General features: G+C 34.4%; 1 protein-coding gene and 1 long non-coding RNA gene across 4 annotated transcripts in view; both read left to right on the top strand.

The window, feature by feature from the left end:
* LOC149923280 (diuretic hormone receptor-like) overlaps nucleotides 1-12,692 on the top strand; it is a 96,209-nt gene extending 83,517 nt beyond the window's left edge. Inside the window, exons 6-14 of the mRNA XM_090163530.1 lie at nucleotides 2,671-2,788; nucleotides 3,139-3,289; nucleotides 3,847-3,931; nucleotides 4,929-4,995; nucleotides 6,885-6,970; nucleotides 8,448-8,580; nucleotides 9,521-9,562; nucleotides 10,715-10,998; nucleotides 12,379-12,692. Of these exons, the coding sequence (XP_090019656.1) occupies nucleotides 2,671-2,788; nucleotides 3,139-3,289; nucleotides 3,847-3,931; nucleotides 4,929-4,995; nucleotides 6,885-6,970; nucleotides 8,448-8,580; nucleotides 9,521-9,562; nucleotides 10,715-10,990 (958 nt within the window). The 3' untranslated portion in view covers nucleotides 10,991-10,998; nucleotides 12,379-12,692. The remainder of the gene's footprint in view (nucleotides 1-2,670; nucleotides 2,789-3,138; nucleotides 3,290-3,846; nucleotides 3,932-4,928; nucleotides 4,996-6,884; nucleotides 6,971-8,447; nucleotides 8,581-9,520; nucleotides 9,563-10,714; nucleotides 10,999-12,378) is intronic.
* A 4,540-nt stretch (nucleotides 12,693-17,232) lies between these two features.
* Nucleotides 17,233-21,520, top strand: LOC149923281 (uncharacterized). 3 transcript variants are annotated; one of them, XR_016477441.1, is made up of 3 exons: nucleotides 17,233-17,386; nucleotides 17,458-17,577; nucleotides 21,174-21,520. It is a non-coding gene; the product is annotated as an uncharacterized LOC149923281 (long non-coding RNA). The 3 variants fall into 3 exon arrangements; XR_016477443.1 differs by having other exon boundaries at nucleotides 17,233-17,383; XR_016477442.1 differs by lacking the exon at nucleotides 21,174-21,520 and adding an exon at nucleotides 20,523-20,602.
* Nucleotides 21,521-25,485: the final 3,965 nt, after the last annotated feature.

Below are 25,485 nucleotides of genomic sequence, written 5' to 3' on the forward strand. Positions count from 1 at the left end.
ATTAAGAAATAAAATTAAAATTAAGAAATAAAATTAAAATTAAGAAATAAAATTAAAATTAAGAAATAAAATTGAAATTAAGAAATAAAATTGAAATTTAGAAATAAAATTGAAATTAAGAAATAAATTATAATTCACCTAAAATAAAAATAAAAATATAATAATATATAAATTCAATTAGGACTCAAATGATAACAAATACAAAAATAAAATTAAGACTCAAATTATAATTAATATAAAACTAAATTAACACTCAAATTAAGATTAATATATAAATAAAATTACAACTCAAATTGTAATTAATATAAAAATAAAATTAAGACTCAAATTATAATTAATATAAAAAATTGAGACTCAAATTATAATTGATATAAAAATAAAATTAAGACTCAAATTATAATTAATATAAAAAGTAAATTAACACTCAAAGTAAGATTAATATATAAATAAAATTACAACTCAAATTATAATTAATATAAAAACTAAATTAACACTCAAATTAAGAATAATATATAAATAAAATTACGACTCAAATTGTAATTAATATAAAAATAAAATTGAGACTCAAATTATAATTAATATAAAAATAAAATTAAGACTCAAATTATAATTAATATAAAAAAATTGAGATTCAAATTATAATTGATATAAAAATAAAATTAAGACTCAAATTATAATTAATATAAAAAGTAAATTAACACTCAAATTAAGATTAATATATAAATAAAATTAAGACTCAAATTATAATTAATATAAAAAGTAAATTAACACTCAAATTAAGATTAATATATAAATAAAATTGAGACTCAAATTATAATTAATATAAAAATAAAATTGAGACTCAAATTATAATTAATATAAAAATAAAATTAAGAATCAAATTATAATTAATATAAAATAAAATTGAGACTCAAATTATAATTAATATAAAAATAAAATAAAGAAAAAAATAAAATTAGGGATTAAGTTATATTTGATATTAAATTACTTAAATACAATTAAGGATTAAGTTATATTTAATGTTAAATTTATTAAATACAATTATATTTAATATGAAATCAATGAAATTAAGTTATTATTTGTGTGCTATTTCATTTTTACTACATTTTGCCTTGGGGTGAACATGTTTCAAAACTTAACGTATTTATTTAAACGTAAGAAGAGTCACTGACTTTTAAACTGGTCTAACGAATGTTTGGCACCATATTTCAATGAGCGTAGAATATTTAAGCGGTTTTGTTTCGTCCCAGGAGAAAGATTGGGAAGTATACTTGAAACTCGTTATTTCCTAATATATCTCGATTGAAGGAATACCTAAAGAACCGTGAATACGAAATGGTTTTCAGTTTAATACTTGGCCATTGCAATATTGTCCTACACAAATACACTCTTGGGAAGTTAACTAGGTCGCTCGAACGCGGACGAACGTAATATCGCTTTGGACGTCACGACATTAAATATGTACCACGCTTTATTACACTTGAAATTTTGAAGGGCTCTTATAACAGCGTATACCAATTATTACTAGAATTTTACTTCAAAATTAGAAATAAATATTTCAAATAACAAGATGTCACGGTCATTTGAGTACACAATATTTTTTTATCGAAGGGCTTGTCACCACCCTCCTACGCGATATTACCCGGTATTAACGGCATTAAAAGTTGCTAGCGGACTTGGGTGGTGGTGCCTAGCTCATTATTACGTTTTTCTTTAGAAATACTACGTCATTATAGAGACCCACCTACCGTAAATACTTTTCATAATAGACGAAATCTTTTAAATACACTACCACTATTGCTATATTCGTTGTAAATTCGTTTCAGCAGACGACGATGATAATCAATAGTTCAGCAATTAATCTAGGGAAGGCGCCACGTTTGGTGTTGCAGCGTGCAATGACAGGGTAGGATAGGTCTATTCAAGGACAGTAGATACAGGGACGAGAAAGCGAGGGAAAAAAATTTGATTTTAAACGTCTTCATATTCACGGGGAGTTAGATGTAAACAAACCGCGGCCATTGTTAAGACGTGGTTCACCATGGACAGTATTATTGTAGTTAGTTTTTACCATTTTGATGTTAAATTAAAAATAAAACTACGAGCGTAAATAAAAAAATGCCCATTTGTTTTGAACACTTAAGCCTCGTCAAGAACCGCTAAAATTAGGTGACCGCCATTTTTTTTGTTTACAACTAACTCTACTTGCGTTTAGGTCGTTTTAGGTGATATATTCCAACAGAGGCCGCCAATACACTTTCTCGTCCCTGTATCTACTGTCCTTGGTCTATTGTAGGTTGCAATAAGAATAATAATCAGCTAGGCTAATACCCAAGGCACCACCTTCGGCCCAAGTCAGCGAGCGACTTTTAACTCCTTTAAACAGGTGGTGGCAAGCCCTTCATGCCACCCTATTACCGTTAACCTCGACAAGTTTTTATGTGGAGGGGAAACCGAAGAACTCGGGAGAAAACCCGTTTAACAAGAGGCGAGATAAATATAAATATATAAATACAATTTGCAAACTCAACGCGGAAAGAGTGGTTCCGGGCTGTCACCCAGTGCCACAAGCTGGGATCGAACCTCGTTCCTCCTGCTGTGGGGCGAAAGTGCTAACCACTCCGCCACCACACAAGTGTTACAAATAGTGAAATACGATTTCTATGGCAGAGATCTTCGATGCCTACGGAACACCATCCACACGAATCTAATGGTGACGTACGTCCTCATCGATATCATTTGGATTATCACAGCGATACTTCAGAGGAACACGGATCAAACCCACAAGGTCATTATTTTGTTAACTTTAAAAAAAGTTATTTTCAAAATTGATCAATACACGAAAGGGAAAACGCCATTAAAGGTTCGAGCAAAGTCGTACTATAGACGGCTGCATCATTTTGCAACGTTGAATTTTTGGGTTCTTGTTTTAGATAACCACTCGTCTAAAACAATTTATTTTCCTCAGAAATGTCCAATATTTTATTACTTTACCACAGTTGGCGCCATCTGCTCGAAATTAAATAATTAAATTCAAACCCCTAAAGGCGTTCCTCTAAATGTGTGTTCCCCCGTAAGAAATTTGTGAATCGTTCTATATCTGAACATGAATAATTGCGTATATTTGTGTTTATCCAGGTGGCTTGTATCATGATTATTTTCCTAACGTACTTGTTGGTGACGAACTTCTTCTGGATGTTCGTGGAAGGGCTTTACCTTTATATTCTCGTCGTTAAAACATTTTCCATAGAACTAGTCAAATTTTATACGTACGCCCTCATTGGATGGGGTAAGTTGCTCATTTTATTTTACAAATACGTCATTTCGGTATTTTATGTGGCGCCATCTACGGGAGCTCATAGGAATCAAATATAATGGGAATTTTGTTGTAATGGGAAAAACAATATAAACAAAGCGTTATTATTTTATCGTAATAGATGGCGCATCAGTCACTGCGTTTGCACAGAGTGTAGTAAGCCAATTTGGTATTTATTTTGTCGCCATGCACGTTAGTTTTGGGAAGCTAATTCCTCTTGGGTATAGAAATGGGATAAAAGGAAATTTTGTACTAAGAATTTACTTTTCTGAGAGTTGGTGGCGCGGCAGTCACTGCGCAAATCGTGAAGTTACGTAGCACATCACTTTAGTATTTATTGTAGCGCCACCTACCGCAGTCGCTGAGAATCAAATACTATTTAAGTCTTGCAGAATCGGGAGAAACGGAAATTGATTACTTTCTAAGGGTAAATGACGAGTCGGTCACTGCGCAGAGCGTGTCACCAAAAGTGGCGTAGTAATTACGAAAGCATGTGAGTGTATCTCTTACCGAAAGTGTTTCCTTTGCAGGACTGCCGGCGGTTTTCGTAATAGTGTGGGCGGTGGTGAAAGCCTACTGCGCCCAAGCGCCCAATGAAGACTATTCGCCTGACAAGTAAGTGCCCTGATTTGGATGAGTGATTGTTCACTCTTTGAACATTGTATTTATGTTGAACTTGTCTTAGCTTTTAAATACTTATAGTCTAAGTTTTCACTTTTAATCGAAAGAACCGTTTTTAAAAAATATAGATGATTTAGTTGCTACTAGAAACAAACTTTTAAAAATTAATTTAGAATACGTTTAACGTGTTTATTATTGTGCGCATTAATTATTTTACATATTATGTCTCATCAGTCTAAAAATCAGGGGTATAAGAAAGAAAGAATGAATTTAGGTTACTGAGAATCGATCTTCTAGCCCCTTGTACATTTTCTACTAGATAAGGTCCTCCCTCAAACGAAAACATTCAAATTGTATCACGCCATCTAGTGTGGCACTATCTTTTACTTCAAACATTTAAAAAAACGTTTATATTTAGTTATATAAAAATGCATTTAAATATTAAATTAGTTCTTGCAACTTAATTTTAATTCCGATTTTCAATCCGGTCTTAATAGTACTTCTCATTTATCTCTCGACTCTTACGTCCTCAGTAACCTAAATATGTTCTTCATTAAATGGATGAATGCAAAATATCTACACAAAGTAAACACCAAAAGGCCTTTTTTATATGTTAGTAAAAATGTTAAATTAAATTAGATTTTATTTTTGGTTCAATCGCAATGCTAAATAGAGATTTCCAAAGTATTTTGTTCTTCGAAGTCCTTTCTTCGGACAATCTAGAAGTGAAGACAACCAATATAATTAAAAGGATTTAAATCAGTAATTTAAATAACAGGTGGAAACAAATATAATTTTTAAATTGATTTCAATCGTCTGTGATATTTCAAGTGCAATTTAATTTTAATTAAGATCAATTAAAGTTTTATTTTACGTCACCATTGCACGGAACATAACGATAAATTTCCTAGTAAAAATTAAATACGAAAAATGTAAACAGAAATGAAAAAGTTAGAATTTTAGAATTACAGTTACTGATTATTTCTTGCAGTTGTGAATTTCAAATTGGAGATCACTATGACTACATATTCCAGTGTCCTATCATTTTAGTCCTTGTAGTAAGTTTTAATTTTCTCATAACCGTTCCTGTTTAATCTAGTGGTCCTTAATATTTCCTAATGTTTCATACAAATGTATTTTTTTATACTTCGGAAAAACTTATCGGTGCTCCAATCCATCTCATGCTCGAAGAGGAAACTATTCTCCTATAACAAAATAAAATCGACCGCGTATCTCTAAAATAGACGTCTTCCGGAGCGATTGAAGCACCCGCTAGTGTTCTATTCCCTTCCCCCATATCGTGCCGGTGCTAGATTAGAGCATGAGGCCCTCTGATCGTCTCAACATCAAAATGCTTGATGTAAACTTGTAAGAAAAATAAATGCCCTTATTCAGGTAACTCTTTATTAGGTTTGCAAGTGAAAATGACAGCGCGCAACGCACGCCCGGTTGCTCGTGTTAAATGGGGCTGATTTTTATCCGAAGTATATGATTTATCCTTATGAAGCGTACATTTTACATTGGACAAAAAGGTTAATTTATTCCTACACTTTGTATGCTGTAAGCCTATGAGCTTGTGTCTTTCAAAGTTGCATTGATAGAAATAGCTGCCCAATAAGTACTATTAAATTATTAAAACAAATCATATTATTTCAGCCTATATCCAGGCTCAATCACTGTCATCACCATCACACCCTCAAAAGATTAAATCTGATTAAATAATTAAATAATTATTGAAATGATTCAAATGATATTGAAGTGATAAAATCCATATTGTTGCGAAATCACGCTGGAGTGCGATGGCCGCTGCAAGTCATTAGACAAGTTAAGCTCGCGCTCGAAATCGTGAACGGAAAACGTTTGTAGCTGTTAGCTTGATTGCGTACCATCTACAACCGTACAAATTCCTCCAATACGTTTCCGACTGGTGGCTATAGTCTCTGTCTTCCATAAAATTTCGAAACGTCAATCGGGTAATGACTATAAGGGGCAGTGCCGTATTCACCCATGGCAGGGCCCCATGGCTTCCAGCTTCTTTAGGACCCTCAACCCCTCAACATCCTCCTCCCAGTTTGTGACGCATACGCACGTGCTTGGTCCCTGCTCTTGGTGGTTCCCTAGTAACCCTTATGGATAAGGCAGCACTGATGAGGGGTATAAAATAGCGAAACAAAACCAACAGAAAGAAAATGGGTGTGAATTTTGTCTTCCCAATCTTGTAAAGACTCGATTCCACCGCGTCATAACGTTATCCGTTCCGTTGTTTTCTTTGACAGTTTCCTGAGCTTAAAAGTATGACGCGGGGGAAGAGTCTTTTCAAATTAGGGGAAAGAAATTTAAAACACTGAATTTCGGAGTCGACCTATTCCGTTATCAGGCGTTATTTTGTAAAATGAAAGTATGTAAAAACGCAACAATAGACATAAATATGTCAGATCTCTTATAAGGAAACAGCGCCCATTTCACTTCTCTAAAAAGCCAATCGTGATGTTAGCAAAAGGTAAGCCTGGGTTGCTGCCTAATCAAGTTACTGTCTTTACAGAAAGCGCCTCAGAAATCCAAAGGACCACTTAAGTTCGAATAAGGGATCTCCAAGATAAATATTAAAGGTCAAGGACCAAACAAATCTGCGATAATGTTAAATTTGGACAGAATATTATTTTATATCTTTTTTCTGCTGTCTTCTTATAGTAGAGCTTTTGGCATCAATTTAGTTGAATTTTTAATTTTTGAGTGACACAGAGTACACGACGGCGGAATATGCTTTTTGGATAAAAGTGATGCTAGAATCTACTCCATTTTAGGCTTAGACCTATTTTTTGAAAGTGCAACGATAATACACCCGTGAACGCATTTCGTTGTCTTGTAAATATGGATTTAAGATCCGTTTACCTATAGGAGTAGAGAATACTGTTCATTTACTCATATAAAATATGTGATATTTCAGATAAATATATTTTTCCTTGGCCAAATTATGTGGGTATTAATTACTAAATTGAGGGCTGCTACAAGCGTCGAGTCCAAGCAGTACTGGTAAGTACCAACCATTCCAATAACAAAATTACAAATAATTCCTAATTAATAATTGAAAAATAAACTTGATCCTAATCCCATTTCGAGTTAAACAAATAAAAGCTTGCTAATTTTCTCAAACTCCAAATACGAGAGATTCGAAAATGTCTAGTAATTTCGCAATGATTCCCAAAAGCAGACGACGACGGTACTTTGACGTCATATCTTAACATATCTCAGTGAACGAGGACGTCAACCTAGGATTTTGCTTTGTTTCAGAAAGGTTTCGTCCTAATAGTTATTTTTTGATAGATGTCGAAGTGATTATTGAAACTTGCTCATAGCTATTTAGTCCAACGAGTTTTTTTTTAGAATAACCTATTACTGCAAAGACATTATTGACCCAGTAATAACTTATGTAGTTACTAATGTTAGTAGAAATTCTTTAACAATTGATATGTAAAAACATTAGAAGCACTTGGTATTCAATGAATCGTTCAAAACATTCGATCTGAATTTCAGGTAGCTCCTAATCTTTTGGCAATTGACTCAGGGCTTCGTTTTCGCTTCCCAAAACACGTGAATATGAGCCCGAACCTCGAACTTCCAACGATTCTCAAGCCCATTAAGTGTTAAATACTTTTGTATTTGATATCATACAAATTTAATATTAAAAGTATCTTTGTTTTGGAATTGCACACAATTATATTTAACTCAAATCAACTCCTTACAAAAATAACTTGATGCACTGTTCAAAACTGGATTAAACTTGTATCAAAACACGTCCCATTCTGTTTGGATCAAATAATTTTATAAATCGGGTCAAAGTTTATCCTTATTTACTCAAATATGCCAAGTTTTATTCCAAACTTTCGCAGATCTAAATTCGATTTTGATCGAAATTGGGATCTGCCTAATTTTGGAATAAAGTTTGGTCTAAGGTATTCGGATTGCCATAAATTAGGAACAGCTTATAATCATATACATTATTGCATTTGCATTGCGTGTGATCGAAACGTAAATTTGTTTGTGGTGAATAACGTAATGCAGGTGTGATTAAGTATCCAACCCTAAAGATCGAAAGAAATATTCTTTTAGGTCGATATAACCATTTTTAAGGTCGAGATAAACAATTTTAAGGTCGAGATAAAAAATTTTAAGGTCGAGATAAACATTTTTAAGGTCCAGATAAACATTTTAAAATCGAGATAAACATTTTTAAAGTCGAGATGAACATTTTTAAGGTCCAGATAAACATTTTAAAGTCGAGATAAACATTTTTAAAGTCGAGATGAACATTTTTAAGGTCGAGATGAACATTTTTAAGGTCGAGATAAACATTTTTAAAGTCGAGATGAACATTTTTAAGGTCGAGATAAACATTTTTAAAGTCGAGTTGTCCATTTAATAAATATCATACATTTGTGAATCCCTGGTGTAACAAACCAAGTCAATTGAAATAAATTTGGTGGTAATTGTTTTTTGTGTGATGGCACAGGAAGGCAGCCAAGGCCCTGCTAGTACTGATCCCGCTGCTGGGGATCACCTACCTTTTGGTCCTAGTGACTCCAACGCAAGGACCGAACAAATTCGTTTTTACTTATCTCCAAGCAGCTCTACTTTCAACACAGGTGATACTTATAAATATGTTACTGAAAACGTACTAGCGCAATTCCAATAGAAATAATAACGCCATCTGTTGGGAATTAGTTTTAAATTTTTGTTTCTTAAGTCAATGACACTATCGTTCAATTCAATTCAGTTTAAATTAAACTTTAAAGCCCGTTACATCAAGCAGTAAAGGGGGGAGGAAAGTTTGTAAATATCGTGATTAAATATGACAGAGGGAAGCTAGGGGTGCGGTTGCTGAAATGTTACGTCACATATCAAAGTTTTATACCAAATAAAATTCATAAAGATGAAAAATAAATTAACTAAATTTAAAATTTTAATGTTTAGTACAATTTATGGGTGGGGTCTTTTTAATAAGCCTGTTCAAATAGGCATTGAACTCCTTGTTTAGATGTATTGGGCGCGTCACTCGTGACGTAAAAGTAACGTTTCACTATGATAGCCAATTAAAATTCGACGAGTCGCCCTTTTTATAAAGATCTAACCTCCAAAACTGAACTGAACTCCTACGCATCTCGTGATGAAAGCGATACATTTAAACAAGTTCAGCAAGCGTAATGACTTTATAGAAAGGCTTATTCTATCGGACGCAACCACAGCTAGGCAACAAAGCTTACGAGAATGGTACATAGACGTCATCATTCAACGTGAACTCGGTGAACTATGACGTCAGCTTAGGCCTTTCCTCTTTGTGAAAAGTATCATTATAATGGTTATTTTTGAAAACGATAGATGGGGGTGCAGTTATTGAAACTAGCTCATTGTTACACGCATAATCTTAAAAGACAGACTAAAACTTCCTTAGGGACGATAATAGATGGCGTTATATAATTAGGATGAGAAATGTGAGGTACGAAAGTTGACTCGTCCGTTCTCAGTAACCTAAATACGTTCTTGGTGGTAGTTTATTTTAATGTCTGTCCTAATACTATTTAATAGGGACTAAATGTGGCTATCCTGTACTGCTTCCTAAATGGCGAGGTAAATATTTCAAAATAACACAATTTTTAAATGATTGAAATTTAGTGTGACGATTTGTGGTTTGTTTTCAATTGATCCGCTACCGAATATTTAATTTTGAATAGTATAATAACATGATAACAAACTAATATAAAATATAAATATAAATATATTGAATACTTATTTATTTATTTATTTATTATATTATATTTTAAATATTTTAAATTATATTAAAATTTTGAAATCATCTAAAAGATTATGAACAAAAACTGTAGTACAATGACACCTGAATGTTAGACTAAATATTTTAAAAGAAGTGACCAAAGAAACAAACTCAAATCTCAAAAGATTGGATACCTGTTTGTGGTTCTTAGTTATTATAGTTAAACAGAAGTAGAGGTTAAGAAGACGTTCAATAAATGTTTGTTTACATTAGTCACCTATGTTTTAAGAACCGGTAATAGATCCACTTTCTCAAAATGTAACCAGACAAACACTTTATATTTAAAATATTGTCGATTTGACTTTGTACCTGTATTAACCTGTAAGAAAAACTAATCCAAATATATTACTTAGTTTGACAAACTATAAAATAACAATAGAATATTTTCAAAATAGAAGTATTTGCTTCCAATATCTTAGGAGGTATTGATATAATCTTTAGAATATCTAAGGTAATAACTTGGAAAAGGTTTATTTTGGCTCTAAAGAATATTCTTTAGACGAAATTTTAGAATAATCTAAAGACCAAGTCTTTTAAAACTCTAAAGTAATCCTTGGAATTTTCATAAAAATTGTTTCCTAGTAATTGGCGGTTAACGATAAAAATGGTTAAATCGAATTCACCCGATTCCATAGTTCAGAAGAGTGGTATTGTTTCAAATTTTTGCTATTTTTTGTGATAAAAACGAAAAGATATATTGTTTTAATGAAATCAATTTTTTTAATTCATTGATTTTCTCACTTTTTTTCTGGAAATTTGATTAATAAATTGTGAAAATTTTTAATTCACAAATACATTGAAGAATTATAGGTTATTAAAAAACATAATTTAGTTTCAATCGTGATTGAAATAGCTGATTAAATCAAGGTCCTAATTTTAAACTTTCACGTCTAAGTACTTTTCCAACGGTGAAATCTTAACAAGTTTTGAAAATGTCTAATTTTGGTAAGGTTCGTAATTCCCTTCGACACCACCTCGAGCGGTGGAAAACTCAGCGAGGCATCGGGAGGCAGCAGTCCTCCTACAGAACCTCCCTCCAAGATCGAGAATGTCTGCGACTGTACAACACCCGCGGATATCGCGAGAGAGGCAGTTGCATGAGTTTCACTACGACCACCACTTGCTTGGGCAGTAATTGCCACAATTGCCACCAATGTTCGAATTCTGGACATTACCACAGTAACGGATCCTACGGACCAGTACCTATCAAGGACGAAAACGTTTAATGGAAGAGGTAAATAAAGCTATTAAGTAACACTTACATGTTTAAGTTGCAGAGAACGTACGAGTCTACCTCGCTAACTGAACGAAAAAAGTCTAAAAACCAGCATTAATAGAAACGTTTTTTTGGTTTTATAACTACATTAATACAAGCATATGTAACATAATCACTCATAAGTATGCCATAAAAGCATTTTCGTTAATGAAACCTTGTTCACGGGATATGACGTAAATTGCGTCACTTACAACTCCGGGACGAAATACGCGTCATCAACTTTACTGATTGGAAACGGAAGTTAGTGAGAATTCTTCGCGCGTTTCTGGCTTTCCCATGTCAAGTTTAGCTCGTGCCTCGCGATCACACGATTTCATTTCCGTGGTAACCTTTTCAATAGCGCATGGATAATAAGCATTTTTGCATTTTTGGGTCCGCTCAATGTATGTTCCGCGTGAAACAAGGTCGCATTGAATTTTTTTCAATGGAAATATTATACAGAGGCATACTTATGAGTAATTATGTTACATATGATACAAGTAATAATGTAACTACAGAAATATAGAAAGAAAATGATATAAAATATTGGTACAAAGAAAGGTATTTCGCCTTTTTTTTTCGGGTACCGTAGCTCCTAGCCTGCTCTCACAAACGAAAATTGTTAATTATCCCAATTGCGTAGTGCCATCTAGTATCGGTCGCGTTAACGTTTATCTTTAAATTTAATTCGAGCTACTTCATTAAATCCAGAATTTTTCAATTTAAAAAATCGCCATTTTGAAGGTCGAGATTGTCATGTTTATAGCTGTCATTTTCATAACTATTTAGTATATTTTCGAGAGAAACAATTTGAAGATCGAGATAATACTAATAATAAAACTAAATACTTCGTTAATTCTAAATTGGGGTTCCAGGAAGTATACATTCTAAATTACTGTGCCAAGAAGCCAAGATTCTAAATAAGAATGCCAAGAAGCATAGTTTCTAAATTAGTGTGCCAAGAAGAATAGATTCTAAATAAGTGTGCCAAAAAACATTTATTTTAAATTAGTGTGCCAGAAGCGTAGATTCAAAATTAGTGTGCCAAGAAGAATATAATCTAAATTAGTATGCCAAGAAGCATAGATACCAAATTAGTGTGCCAAGAAGCAAAGATTCTAAATTAGTCTGACAAGAAGGATAGATTCTTAATCATTGTGTTAAGTAATATAGATTCTTAAATTTCGTGCTAAAAATACTTTAAAGCAAGTTCCGAAAAGATGGAGTTACTAGTTCAATTTGAATTTGAATTTTCGGTCTTTCTATGGCTCTTGCTTTTGTAAACGGATGTAATCGTATGTTCTCAGCAACGTTAATACGTTCTTTTAAATTTAATTAATTTTTTTATCTTACACATAGGTACGCGTTTATCGGTTAGGAGCGACGCCAATTGGACACATTAAGATCAATTCGCGAATTAGCGGAGTTTCCAGCTACTTGGCATTCAAATAGGACCGTCATTAGGAAGTCAGAGACTCTTTTTAATTACAGCCATAGAATTGGAGACGAACCGAAATGACTTCCGTAGCCGGAATTTCCGTTCAAGCAGGATTGGACGCCACCAGATCATTTCGACTTAGTTATCAATTTCAATTGTATTTAGAGTTGACAAGAACTTTATTTCTATTGGTACCCATGTTTGTTTTGCCTCTTAATAAACGTCGTTTTTCATATTGAGAATTTCTAAATAAAACCATAAGTTTATAATTATTTTTCACATAAGTGTGTCAATTTTACTATAGAGACTCATTTTTGAAATCACCACGCACTTCACTCGGAATAAAAGTCCTTCGGCCTAAGCATTTTTAACATAAATTATGGTAAACTTGGGAAACGACTCCAGCTAAAAAATCCGGGTGTCAACCCTTTTTCGTGTAACTATAAATTTGTGTTATATAGTCGTGTGGAGAAGCAGCATCTGATACTTTGATTTTAATAGGCGCTTATCATCTCGGGTATGACGTCAATTCTACGTCACTCAACACATACCTATCACTATTCATTTCGAGTAGCTGACACACTTATAGAAATAAATATAGACTTATGATAAAACCATATTGTAAGTTAAATCTTTAGAACAAGTAAACTGAGTAGGCCAGCGCTAGGCGAAGTGTTCGGAGGATTCGTGGTAAGTCCATTCTGTGCGCAGTGATAAACCAACGTCTGCACAAGTACAAGTTTCACAGCTTATACTCTCTCTTGATGCATTTTTCACAAACGTCGTCAAGCAGGTAGGGGGAGGGGGTTCGAACCAAAGTTTCAAATTGTTACATGTGGGAGGGAAGACATTTGCTGATACAGCGCATGTTTTATACCCTAAAGGTGACCAATTTTCTATACCTCGGAGGTGACCAATTTTCTATACCTCAGAGGTTACCAATTTTCTGAACCTTAGACGTGATTAATTTTCTATACCTTAGAGGTGACCAATTTTCTATACCTCGGAGGTGACCAATTTTCTATACCTCAGAGGTTACCAATTTTCTATACTTCAGAGGTTATTAATTTTCTGAACCTCAGAGGTGATTAATTTTCTATACCTCGGAGGTGACCAATTTTCTATACCTCAGAGGTTACCAATTTTCTGAACCTCAGAGGTGATTAATTTTCCATACCTCGGAGGTGACCAATTTTCTATACCTCAGAGGTTACCAATTTTCTGAACCTCAGAGGTGATTAATTTTCTATACCTTAGAGGTGACCAATTTTCTGAACCTCAGAGGTGATTAATTTTCTATACCTGGGAGGTGACCAATTTTCTATACCTCAGAGGTTACCAATTTTCTGAACCTCAGAGGTGATTAATTTTCTATACCTTAGAGGTGACCAATTTTCTGAACCTCAGAGGTGATTAATTTTCTATACCTGGGAGGTGACCAATTTTCTGAACCTTAGACGTGATTAATTTTCTATACCTTAGAGGTGACCAATTTTCTATACCTCGGAGGTGACCAATTTTCTATACCTCAGAGGTTACCAATTTTCTATACTTCAGAGGTTATTAATTTTCTGAACCTCAGAGGTGATTAATTTTCTATACCTCGGAGGTGACCAATTTTCTATACCTCAGAGGTTACCAATTTTCTGAACCTCAGAGGTGATTAATTTTCCATACCTCGGAGGTGACCAATTTTCTATACCTTAGAGGTGACCAATTTTCTGAACCTCAGAGGTGATTAATTTTCTATACCTGGGAGGTGACCAATTTTCTATACCTCAGAGGTTACCCATTTTCTGAACCTCAGAGGTGATTAATTTTCTATACCTTAGAGGTGACCAATTTTCTGAACCTCAGAGGTGAATAATTTTCTATACCTGGGAGGTGACCAATTTTCTATACCTCAGAGGTTACCAATTTTCTGAACCTCAGAGGTGATTAATTTTCTATACCTTAGAGGTGACCAATTTTCTGAACCTCAGAGGTGATTAATTTTCTATACCTGGGAGGTGACCAATTTTCTGAACCTTAGACGTGATTAATTTTCTATACCTTAGAGGTGACCAATTTTCTATACCTCGGAGGTGACCAATTTTCTATACCTCAGAGGTTACCAATTTTCTGAACCTCAGAGGTGATTAATTTTCTATACCTTAGAGGTGACCAATTTTCTGAACCTCAGAGGTGATTAATTTTCTATACCTGGGAGGTGACCAATTTTCTGAACCTCAGAGGTGATTAATTTTCCATACCTCGGAGGTGACCAATTTTCTATACCTCAGAGGTTACCAATTTTCTGAACCTCAGAGGTGATTAATTTTCTATACCTTAGAGGTGACCAATTTTCTGAACCTAAGAGGTGATTAATTTTCCATACCTCGGAGGTGACCAATTTTCTATACCTCAGAGGTTACCAATTTTCTGAACCTCAGAGGTGATTAATTTTCTATACCTTAGAGGTGACCAATTTTCTGAACCTCAGAGGTGATTAATTTTCTAAACCTGGGAGGTGACCAATTTTCTATACCTCAGAGGTAACCAATTTTCTGAACCTCAGAGGTGATTAATTTTCTATACCTTAGAGGTGACCAATTTTCTGAACCTCAGAGGTGATTAATTTTCTATACCTGGGAGGTGACCAATTTTCTATACCTCAGAGGTTACCAATTTTCTATACCTCAGAGGTGATTAATTTTCTATACCTCAGAGGTTACCAATTTTCTGAACCTCAGAGGTGATTAATTTTCCATACCTCGGAGGTGACCAATTTTCTATACCTCAGACGTTACCAATTTTCTGAACCTCAGAGGTGATTAATTTTCTATACCTTAGAGGTGACCAATTTTCTGAACCTCAGAGGTGATTAATTTTGTATACCTGGGAGGTGACCAATTTTCTATACCTCAGAGGTTACCAATTTTCTGAACCTCAGAGGTGATTAATTTTCTATACCTTAGAGGTGACCAATTTTCTGAACCTCAGAGGTGATTAATTTTCTATACCTGGGAGGTGACCAATTTTCTATACCTCAGAGGTTACCAATTTTCTATACCTCAGAGGTGATTAATTTTCTATACCTCGCAGGTGATTAATTTTCCATACCTCGGAGGTGACCAATTTTCTATACCTCAGAGGTTACCAATTTTCTGAACCTCAGAGGTGATTAATTTTCTATACCTTAGAGGTGACCAATTTTCTGAACCTCAGAGGTGATTAATTTTCTATACCTCGGAGGTGACCAATTTTTTGTACTTCAGAGGTGACCAATTTTCTAAACCTCAGAGGTGACCAATTTTCTTTACCGCAGAGGCGACCAATTTTCCAATTATAATTATCAATTTTGTTAAGGTCGAGTTGGCGATTTTCAAAGTCTAGTACAGTACTTAGTTATTTTTATTATAAAATTTTAGTATGTTTTAGAGATCATTTTCACGGTCAAAATCTGTGTAGATGACCCGTTTGGGTACACTTGCTATACTAAAACTTACACTTTTAATTTTATATCTGTGATTCTTATTTACAATATGATTAATTTGTAAAAATTAAAAGTTTATCTTTAACTAGCCATTCAATTAATTTCAGTCGGATCAACATTTCGTGGAAATTTATTCCAAACATTTCAATATTAATATTAAAAATTAAAAATTTATATATAAGTTACTCGAGTTAAATTAATTGTTTTGGTTACAAAAAATCTTGTTTTTGGAAAAGTTCACATTATAATTTTCACTTTGTTTTCCACTTTGTATGTTGATCTTAACGGTACCACCCTCATACGCTGATGGACTTACGCCAAAGGTACTATTATTACTATTAAAGGAAAAGTCGTTTGAGACCAACTCAGCTTATATAACATTTCCGATGTAAAGAATCAGGTCAAAAGTGTTTGTAAATTATATTCATACAATCAGCAACAAAGAACAACGATTGCACGAGGTTTTGGAACTCGAGCAACTTCTTTTGAAGGCTATTATAGTACTAATGCTAGCTACAAGCTTTAATTTTGATTGTTAAAGCAAGTGTCGGTTCAACGTGAAGTAGCTCTTTTTTCAACAGATGTCGCTCGCTTCGAAATAAAAACCAAATAGTTAAGCTACATTTTGACCCAAAAGGCGGGTACTAATAGGTACCCGTACCCTCCCGTTGATTCGCTCGTTTGATCAATAACACAATTTACAGTAATTTCAAACAATATATTTTATATGGGATATATACTTTAGGTTAAAGTCCACTAAATAGAGTATAAGAGGTCTAAATAAAATAATCCACAATCGCTTATTGACGACGGTATCATTTGGTCATTTTAAACTTTAGCTTCCTTTGTCATTTATAGATGGCACCACGCTCTCCGGTAAAGTCGTTTTTTTTATGAATCGGCTAGATTCATGGCCATCTCTAATAACAGGGGCCTTTTCATATTACAGGTGTAAAATGAAAAAATATATATGCAGTATCAGGAGAAAATTGATATCGTGAAGTTATTAGAAAACAAATAGTAATGTAGTAAAATTGTAGTATAAACGTTTATTTGTAGCATTTGTAAATATAAATATTAGTGTGGAATATAATAGAATAGAAAAGAGAAACTGTAAATAAAATCAATTGTTTGGAAACTTTCAGTCTAATATTTTCGAATACAGCACGTGAAAACTGTATGTGTTTCGTAAAGAAGAGTTTTATTTTTTATTGTTAGATACGATTTGCTGTAGCTCGAGACAAGACGTTTTAAAATTTGTATCTCGTGATAATTTTAGTTTTCAAAAGGGACTTGTTTTCCGTTAGTAACAGTCTGTTCGTCTCACACCAAACTGATCGGTGTTTCAGTCCGCCGAAAACCGCTCTCCCTCACTGATTCCAGGACCTACTTAAGTTTCATTACTTAAGGTAAAATAGTGGGAACTAAAGACTTCAAACTCCCAACAACAGGTGGTAATGATAGAGCCGACAGTTGCTTTAAACTCCCTGTACGCCTATTCTCTTCAACAGTATCTTCATCTTAGGTTTCTTCTTTCTCGTGTAAGTCGCATCTCGCGTCCGGCGTCACCAAGGAAACGTGTCACGGCCTCTAGACTTGGTCATTCTGAGCTTGATATTGAAAGGAGGACCTCTGAGTTGTGAGCGTAAGCATCCCTTTTCATCGTCGAAGAACTAATTTGAAAGGATAGAGGGGGGGGGATGGACGGAGGACGGCAAATAAGTCGTTTTACGCGTCACATTCTCATCTCGGCGAAATATTAGCTCCTAATTGCGTTTGTGGCCTCGGCTCAGTTTTATATTTGCTGCCCGTCAAAACGACGCTCTTCTTTTTGCAGCCACAAAAGGGTCTGAGTCAAGCCGAATAAATTGCGAATATAAATAAAGGCGTCTTGGCTTTTAGTGATGGGCATTTTCCTTTTAGAACCGCTCAGCTCACGCACACGGCTCGCTCTCGCTAGATACCCGCGACCATATCTTTTCACTCTAAGTAGAGATAAAAAAATCGCCGCTCCTCTCATTTGCGAGATATATACACTTTCTTTTGCGCTCATTTGAGAGGCCAATTCGGTGCTCCTCCCATTTTTCTGTCCATTGAGAGGTCGAATCAGCGCTTTTTTGCTTTTTGCGCTCATTTGAAAGGCCAATTCAGCGCTCCTCCATTTTTCTGTCCTTTGAGAGGTCGAATCAGCGCTTTTTTCTTTTAGCGCTCAAATGAGAGGTGAAAAAGCGGCTTTCATGCTCATCTCTTTCCCCACTTATTTATGAGACAAAACAAGGGTTCCTTTTTTGATGTTAATTTCACAGATTAAATCGGGGTCGCGCTTATTTCAGCTAAATTGAGAGGGAAAATTGGAGTTCCCGGACTCTTTTCATACTCGTTTGAGAGAGGGAATCAGAGCTCTCCTCATTTGGGTCTCGTTCTTTTGGTAAACGGTAATTTCGCACAAATTCGCTCAAAATGAAGAAACGCTCGGAAATGAGCTGAGTGGTGCCCATCACCAGCCAGCTTTATCCCAAGACTTATCCAACGCTTTCGGACTTTTTACTCCGCCCATCTTCTGCTTTTTATTCGCCTTTTATGTAATATGGAGCTTCTCGGTTGATAAAAATAGGGCGCTTTTCGTTTGGTCATAACAAAGTGACTATTTTATGGGCCATTTGTGTCGCCTGCGTGCGGGGGCCAAGCAGGAAAGGAAGTATCCCGGGGGTAGGCAATACTCAGTATATTTGCTCTGTTTACAAAATGATCTATCAGTTGACAACATTTTAATATTGACGACCTTCCTTTGGAAACCCATATTATTTTGTTAGAAAACCTTTCGTTACAATTGAGGTGGCCGGATGACAATGCGTAGGAGGGTGGTTGCAAGCCCTTCAAGCCACACTAACTATTACCGTTAACCTCAACGAGTTTTTATGGAAGGGGAAACCAAAGAGCTCGTGGGAAAACCCCTTAAGCCAGTGGGGAGGGAACTTGTAAATTCTACGCAGGAATTGTTCCACGTTTCCACCCAGTGCTAGAAGCAGGGATCGAACCAAGCTCCTCTTGCTGCGAGGCGAAAGTGCTATCCACTCCGCTAGTCTATCAAAAGTATTTCCAAGAATCATTCGATTTAGCTGAATAAATAAAAAAATCAGCAAGGCTAATACCCAAGGCACCACCAAAGGCCCAAACCAGCTAGGCTCATTAACTGCTATCATTACAGGTGGCTGGTGACATTATACCACACGGGCCAACAGCTACCTTATCTCACTTTGACCCCTAACCTCAGAAAGACTTAATGGATAGGGGAAGTGTACTTGAAAACAGAAATGAAAGATTAATGGCAAACGTGCGGAGATGTTTAATCGCTGAAACTACTTTTCAATTTTCGATTAATACGCAAAATTAAAAAAATGGAAACAAAAAATACTTTATTCTGATAGTAACTAAACGACGAAAATTATTATTAATTTATTAAATATATTTATTAATTGATTTAAACATATTTTTACAAAAACCTCAAATTTCTACAAAACAAAATATTTTAAGATATGCCTATCTTAAGATTTATTTAAGATATATAGCCATAAGTTTGATTTACATGTCAGATTTTTATGTTCCACGTGTTAAATTTTCACTAAGAAAACATTATAAAATGAATACACATTTTTGGTGACTGTGAATGTTATGATTAATGTAATTATTGGTACCATACTAATACTAATACTTTGATAGGAAATTTAAAATTTGTTCAGATAAACCTTTTAGTTACTTATTAAAACAATTCTTAACTTGGCAAACCAAGTCAAAAACCGAAATTTTGCAAATGTTGAATACCACTCTTTATGAGATGGTCTTTATATAAATAGAAAAGGTTTGTTTTATTTTATTAAATAGGTATTACCTAAAAAACTTATCAGGGTACATTTCTAATTCAGACCTTTAATTATTTTATAAAAATTAACTTACATCGGGTTTTTAAATCACATTGTTTCCGATGTTTTATCGCTAAATAAATCAGGTTCTTACTCATTTTAAGCTTTCAGCACTAATTTCATTAAATTTACTTACTTTCCGGCGAAGATATGAAAAAATTAAAATTTGTTACTTGGTACTGTACAGAATATTTTTAACCGACGATTGAAAAATAATCAATCGCTACGGTCAATTCTGTACAACGTTAAGCTAAGGGAAAATGATTTTCTTGCTAGAGACGCTATCACCATCTAGCGGGTTTTTACCGTACTAAACATAGATAGGGTTTCCCCGTAAGATTTAGCATCTTAAGTTTTAGAGTCTCACGAATGGCGACGAGCGACACAAGCGCTACCTAGCGACCGATGCAAGCCTCTACAGATTAAATTTGCGTTGCTTCGAAAATCTTGGGAACTTCATAGCGGCTATAGAATACCTTTGACGAAAGTTGTTGCGCTATATACAGTAAATTTAAGCTTATATTATTCAGCCAATGTAAAAAATTGCGCTAAATTACAATTTTTGAGATAAAAAATGTGTGGAAATTCATTCGCAAATATTTTAGTTGAACGAATTTAGTGCTTCTTAGAAAACCTCCAATTTTTACCAGCGTATTATTTTTTATCTTAGATGCTATATCCAACTCGTTCAACTGTATCAAAATCAGTCCAATCCCATTTCCCCACCATCTGCAGATAACACCTAGCTGGTTTACAGTAATCTGAATAAATTGATATAAGAAATTCCGTTTTATTTAACCGAATTTACGATCTGTTTCTTATCCGAGATATCACTTTAGGTAATAAACGTAACGTTTACTTCAGGTGAATTAATGCTTTTGATAAAATCGTATGACCTAAAATGAATTAAATTTTTGAAATCTGTAGCGGGTAGCTGTTTGATAAACAGATAAAAAGATTATTAGGCCTAATAAAAGGGGTCATTTTTGGAGCTTTTTTTGGTGACCTAAAGCGGAATTCACGCTCGATGGAAAATAGTTCTTTTTGTAAACTAACTTGGCCTTCTTGTTTAAATGTTGCTCTTACGTCACAGCCTCTTACTTCCACAAGCCTACTAGCGCGCGCTACAGTCGCGAGGAATATAGGTTTTTCTAGCGCGCACGTGCAAATCGCTCGTGCGCAAAATATACTAATAAAGCTGTGTCTTGTGACGTAAGAGCAACATTTTAACAAGCTGGGCAAGACCACTTTTTATTTTATAAAATCAACTATTATCCGCGCAACGTTGATCGTCCACGGCATAAAATGATTTTCCGCACAGTGTTTTCCCCTCGTTTCCGTCGAATGCGAAACCAGCTTGAGAGTGTCGGGTGTAATATCTCAGCCTAGGCACTTCGTATCTGACCGTGGACCATGAAGGGCTCTTGATGTCGGTCGCGGGTTCGAGTTTCAAGAACGCACTTACAACGTTAGAGGACTCTCCGAGGACCTGTTCACCGATCTTCAATGACGTTTGCTTTACTTTGCGGCGTGAGGCACCCGGATACTGCTCATCAAAATTATAGAGATACCGCTTTCATCAGAAGTGTATGAAATAACGGTTACGCTGTTAACACGAAACATCTACCTAGGTAGGCTTGACGTACTTTTCAATGGCGAACTCTGTATCAAGACAAAACATATTATAGTAATAAAATTTACATTGATATTAATTTTATCAGAAGTGTATTTTATGTGTCTTTGGGTTGAAATACCCATTTAGGTCACTTAATTGAAACCCGTTCCTTCGCACCAAGGCTCAACATTTGCCGCAATGGGAAAAAGTATCATTAAACTGTCTTGGGTATTTTTATGAAACATATTTTCTTGGTGTAATTATCATAGAAAGCTATTATATGATGTATTTCATCCCACACAATGTTTTCTTCCGAAATGCATTTTCAAAAGTCACTTACTCCCTGTAGCAATACACTAAGTGGAATCCTTATGTAATAGGTATATTTTATACTTCTGCTGTCATTCAATATACTATAAATTGTTATCTTCCATCAAAGTATCAAAGTATTAAAAACAATATCCCTTAGAACTTTAAAGATTGGTGCGAAAGAGTCTTCAATGTCAATAAAGATGTCTTTTAAAAACATATTACCTTAAAAGCTTTATCGTGATATTCAACTGACATTTTCAAAAGCAAAGCAACAAATAAAAGCCTTCGATATAAAGAATTGCCATTTAGGTATTTCATTTTAGTTTAAAAGGGTTGTTCGTATCCTTGATGAAACCAGGGGCGTACCGAAGAGGGCTGATCTCAAAAGTACGTACATTTTCAGAGCCATTTGGTGAGATGTTTATTTGACTTGTTATTAAGAAATTGGTTCATTCAAAATTAAAAGGGCCTCTCCAGTATCCCCTCCAAATAAACGTCCCAGAACTCAAACTGTGAGGCGACCAGGATAAAGTTACGTTTTGAGTAACTTTTATGACTTTTCCCTAAAAGGATTGTTTGAAAATAGTTTTAATAACACAGTCTTAGAGCCCAAAGCAAATTTAAAAACGTCAATTTGATAGTTAATTCAATGGAAACGATGGATCGGATACCAACCCTGAGAAAAATACCAAATCCGCATTATTTTTTAAATACAGTAAACAAACTAAGAATTTGCCCATTTCTTTGATTCTTAACCTGTAGATAATTAAAAAATATCGACTTTCGATATCATTTGGCAAAGGTTGACTTAACGCTCTATTTATACCAACTTTCCCAAACTTGGTGAAATGTTACATTAGTTTAGAAATATTTTCGTTTTCATTGAATATAATGACAAACCAATTATAATTTCATAGTGGATTATGTCCATAAAAAGGATATATGCAATATTGTCATATTTGGAAAACCAAAAATTATCAAGATATTAACAAATTTAACACCGAAATAAACGTTCTTTTTTGATCTTGCAGTAAAATGAAATCCTGTAATATTAACGTTATCACCTTTCTGGTAAGTACAATTTATAAATAATAAAACCTTTAAAGGCGAATTTCCCGTATAATGAAGGAAGCGATTTACAACAAACACGTTTGATGTCATACATTTTCTTTGAAATTGCCCTTGTTAAATCTGTTCATTCCACCGTGTGCAGATCATTCAAATATTTTTCCGACAAATTGTAAGACCACTATTTGCTAACGTTACGTAAAAGCTAGATTTCCAAAGGATCTTCAACGATCAAAAACGTGGGATTTCAGTGGTTTACCGAACTTCGTCTTCGAGGTTTTTTAACAGGCCACAGAAACGCAGCTTTGGGGCCTTTGACGGAACCTAAATTATCAATACGTTAAAAGTACCGTTGTAATTAAAAAGTTATATTTTATCATCTATAATAGTATGTTTAGTTTTCTTTCTGTACAACAATAAAAATAGACTGAATATTGAAAGAAATTGAATAATTTTATACTCAGCTAATATATTATCTTTAAAGATTCATATGGCGGTCTGTTATTCCAAAAGATACAAATTAATTTCTGGAAATGGGAGCAGAAGAGCCGTTTTCAAGCAACTAGGTGAAACAAAGGTATATAGAGTTTCATTATGGTCTTAATAAGGCTACTGAGAAAGTACTTCAAAGTATTACCCAGGGTGAACTGGAAACCGCTAATCAAATTATAACAATAACGCCATCTATCAGGGCCTTATTTCAAAAATATATTTTCAGCATAATAGCTAACTGAGAATTAAAAATTTAAATTTTAAACTGTTTGGTCTTGGAAATTGTTTGAATTTTTCTCTAAAATCATAACTGAAAAATTTAACCAATCTTTCTTTAGTTCTTAAGAACCGTTATTGACTGCAAAAATTAAACGTTTTCTGGAAGAAACTTGGAAAAAGTGTTCAAACCTGGGCCCTCGAGCTGCACGGGCTCCGTTAATTAACCCCTCTTTAGTTGGGCCTGCTTTATCCGAAGACCCTAACGACTGTTTCAATAAGTATAGTAATAACATAAATATGACACTTCCAATTGTATTAATTTCAATTTTCTTCCCGAACCTTTTTTCGACACTGACCTTCTCGCCCTTCTCCTATTTGGACTCACAACTAAACTCTGTAGTATGTTATCGTCCTTAGTAATAGAATATTTCGTTTTGTACACTAGGGGGCCTTGTTCTTAACTAAACCCTTTTGCGCCAAAACTCTGATAATCAGTGTGGTGATAATTTATGTTTTTCATACTTACTGCTATTCTGAATTTGCGCTGTTATTAATAATATTTGTTTGGACTGGAAGGATGGAATGTGCTTGTGGCCCACGGAAATCATGGAAAGGGATCCAGCAGATTTAAATTTCAGTACGACCGAATATTATAAGTATGACACTTCCTATTGTTTTAATTCCAAATTTTCTACCGAACCTTTTTTTCGACACTGACCTTCTCGCCCTACTCCTATTTGGACTCGCAACCAAACTTAGTAGTATGTCCTTGGTAGTAGAATATTTCGCTCTGGACACTAGAGGGCTTGGTGGTAAGGAAAACCTTATTGTGAACTACCGCTGTTATTAATAATATTTGTTTGAACTTGAAGGACGGAATGTGCTTGTGGCCAACGGAGATGATAGAGAGAGATAAGACAGATTTCAACCTAAGTTCATGTATTCGTACATTGTTCTAATTTCGAATACGAACCTAACTGTTGATGATGGCCGCTTGACTTTTATCGGGAGCACCGTTTCCAGCACATTCGGTGTTTGTATATCCAGCAACTAATTATGAACTATAGACATTTTTCCAAAGTATCAAAAAACACTATTGTTCCGAGTTTTTGGCACTGGGTGAAAACTTGGACCAACTCCTTCCACGTTGGGTTTGCAAGTTCTTTCCGATTAACTCACGCAAAACAAAAATGAAACAATGTTTAATGAATAATTTACTTATTTCGGTAACATTTTCAATTGGCGACATGGTTCTCACGAAAATGGTGGAAAGCAGGATTCAGTAGGATGACAATAGATACATGGCAGGAATCTTCCCAAATCCCCACCTACAATCACTGCTAGGTGGGCAAGAATGGCGGATATAGTGAAGTGCAATGGCGGCCACGGCAGTACCTATGTTTTGTCACGAAATAAAGTCTATAAGTGGCACAGAAATATCTAAGCCCACAATCTAAGAACCAGATTTGGCAGTCACAATTCTTCATACTAGTACAATAACACGAACTTATGTGTAATTTAAGATAAAAGACTAAAATATAACATTCATCATAATACTTCACACATGGACATTAATATTTAATCTAAAAAATAGTTCCCAAGACTTCGTTTAAAAATTCTATTACAGCAAAAACCTTTATTCGCACAAATTGACTTTGTTACAAAGTAGAAATAAATGCAATTTCAGGTCAAGTGCTTGACCATTATATATTATTAAATGCATGTTATTAATTTATCTTAAAGGAAAACCTGGAAATGAAAAAGCTGTGCAAGCTAATAGAGTTTCAGGAACGCCAAAGAATGAAATCCTCGAAAAATAAATTATTTAAAATGAAATTGATTGATTCTTTGAAAGCGGGGGAAATTTGTGATATCAATTTTGCGTTGATGGTGTTCGAATATGATCAAACGAAAGGTCCAGCGAGTA

This window comes from Leiobunum rupestre, chromosome 11 (genome assembly GCF_980474605.1).
Source record: "Leiobunum rupestre chromosome 11, qqLeiRupe1.1.hap1, whole genome shotgun sequence".
Taxonomy (NCBI): domain Eukaryota; kingdom Metazoa; phylum Arthropoda; class Arachnida; order Opiliones; family Sclerosomatidae; genus Leiobunum; species Leiobunum rupestre.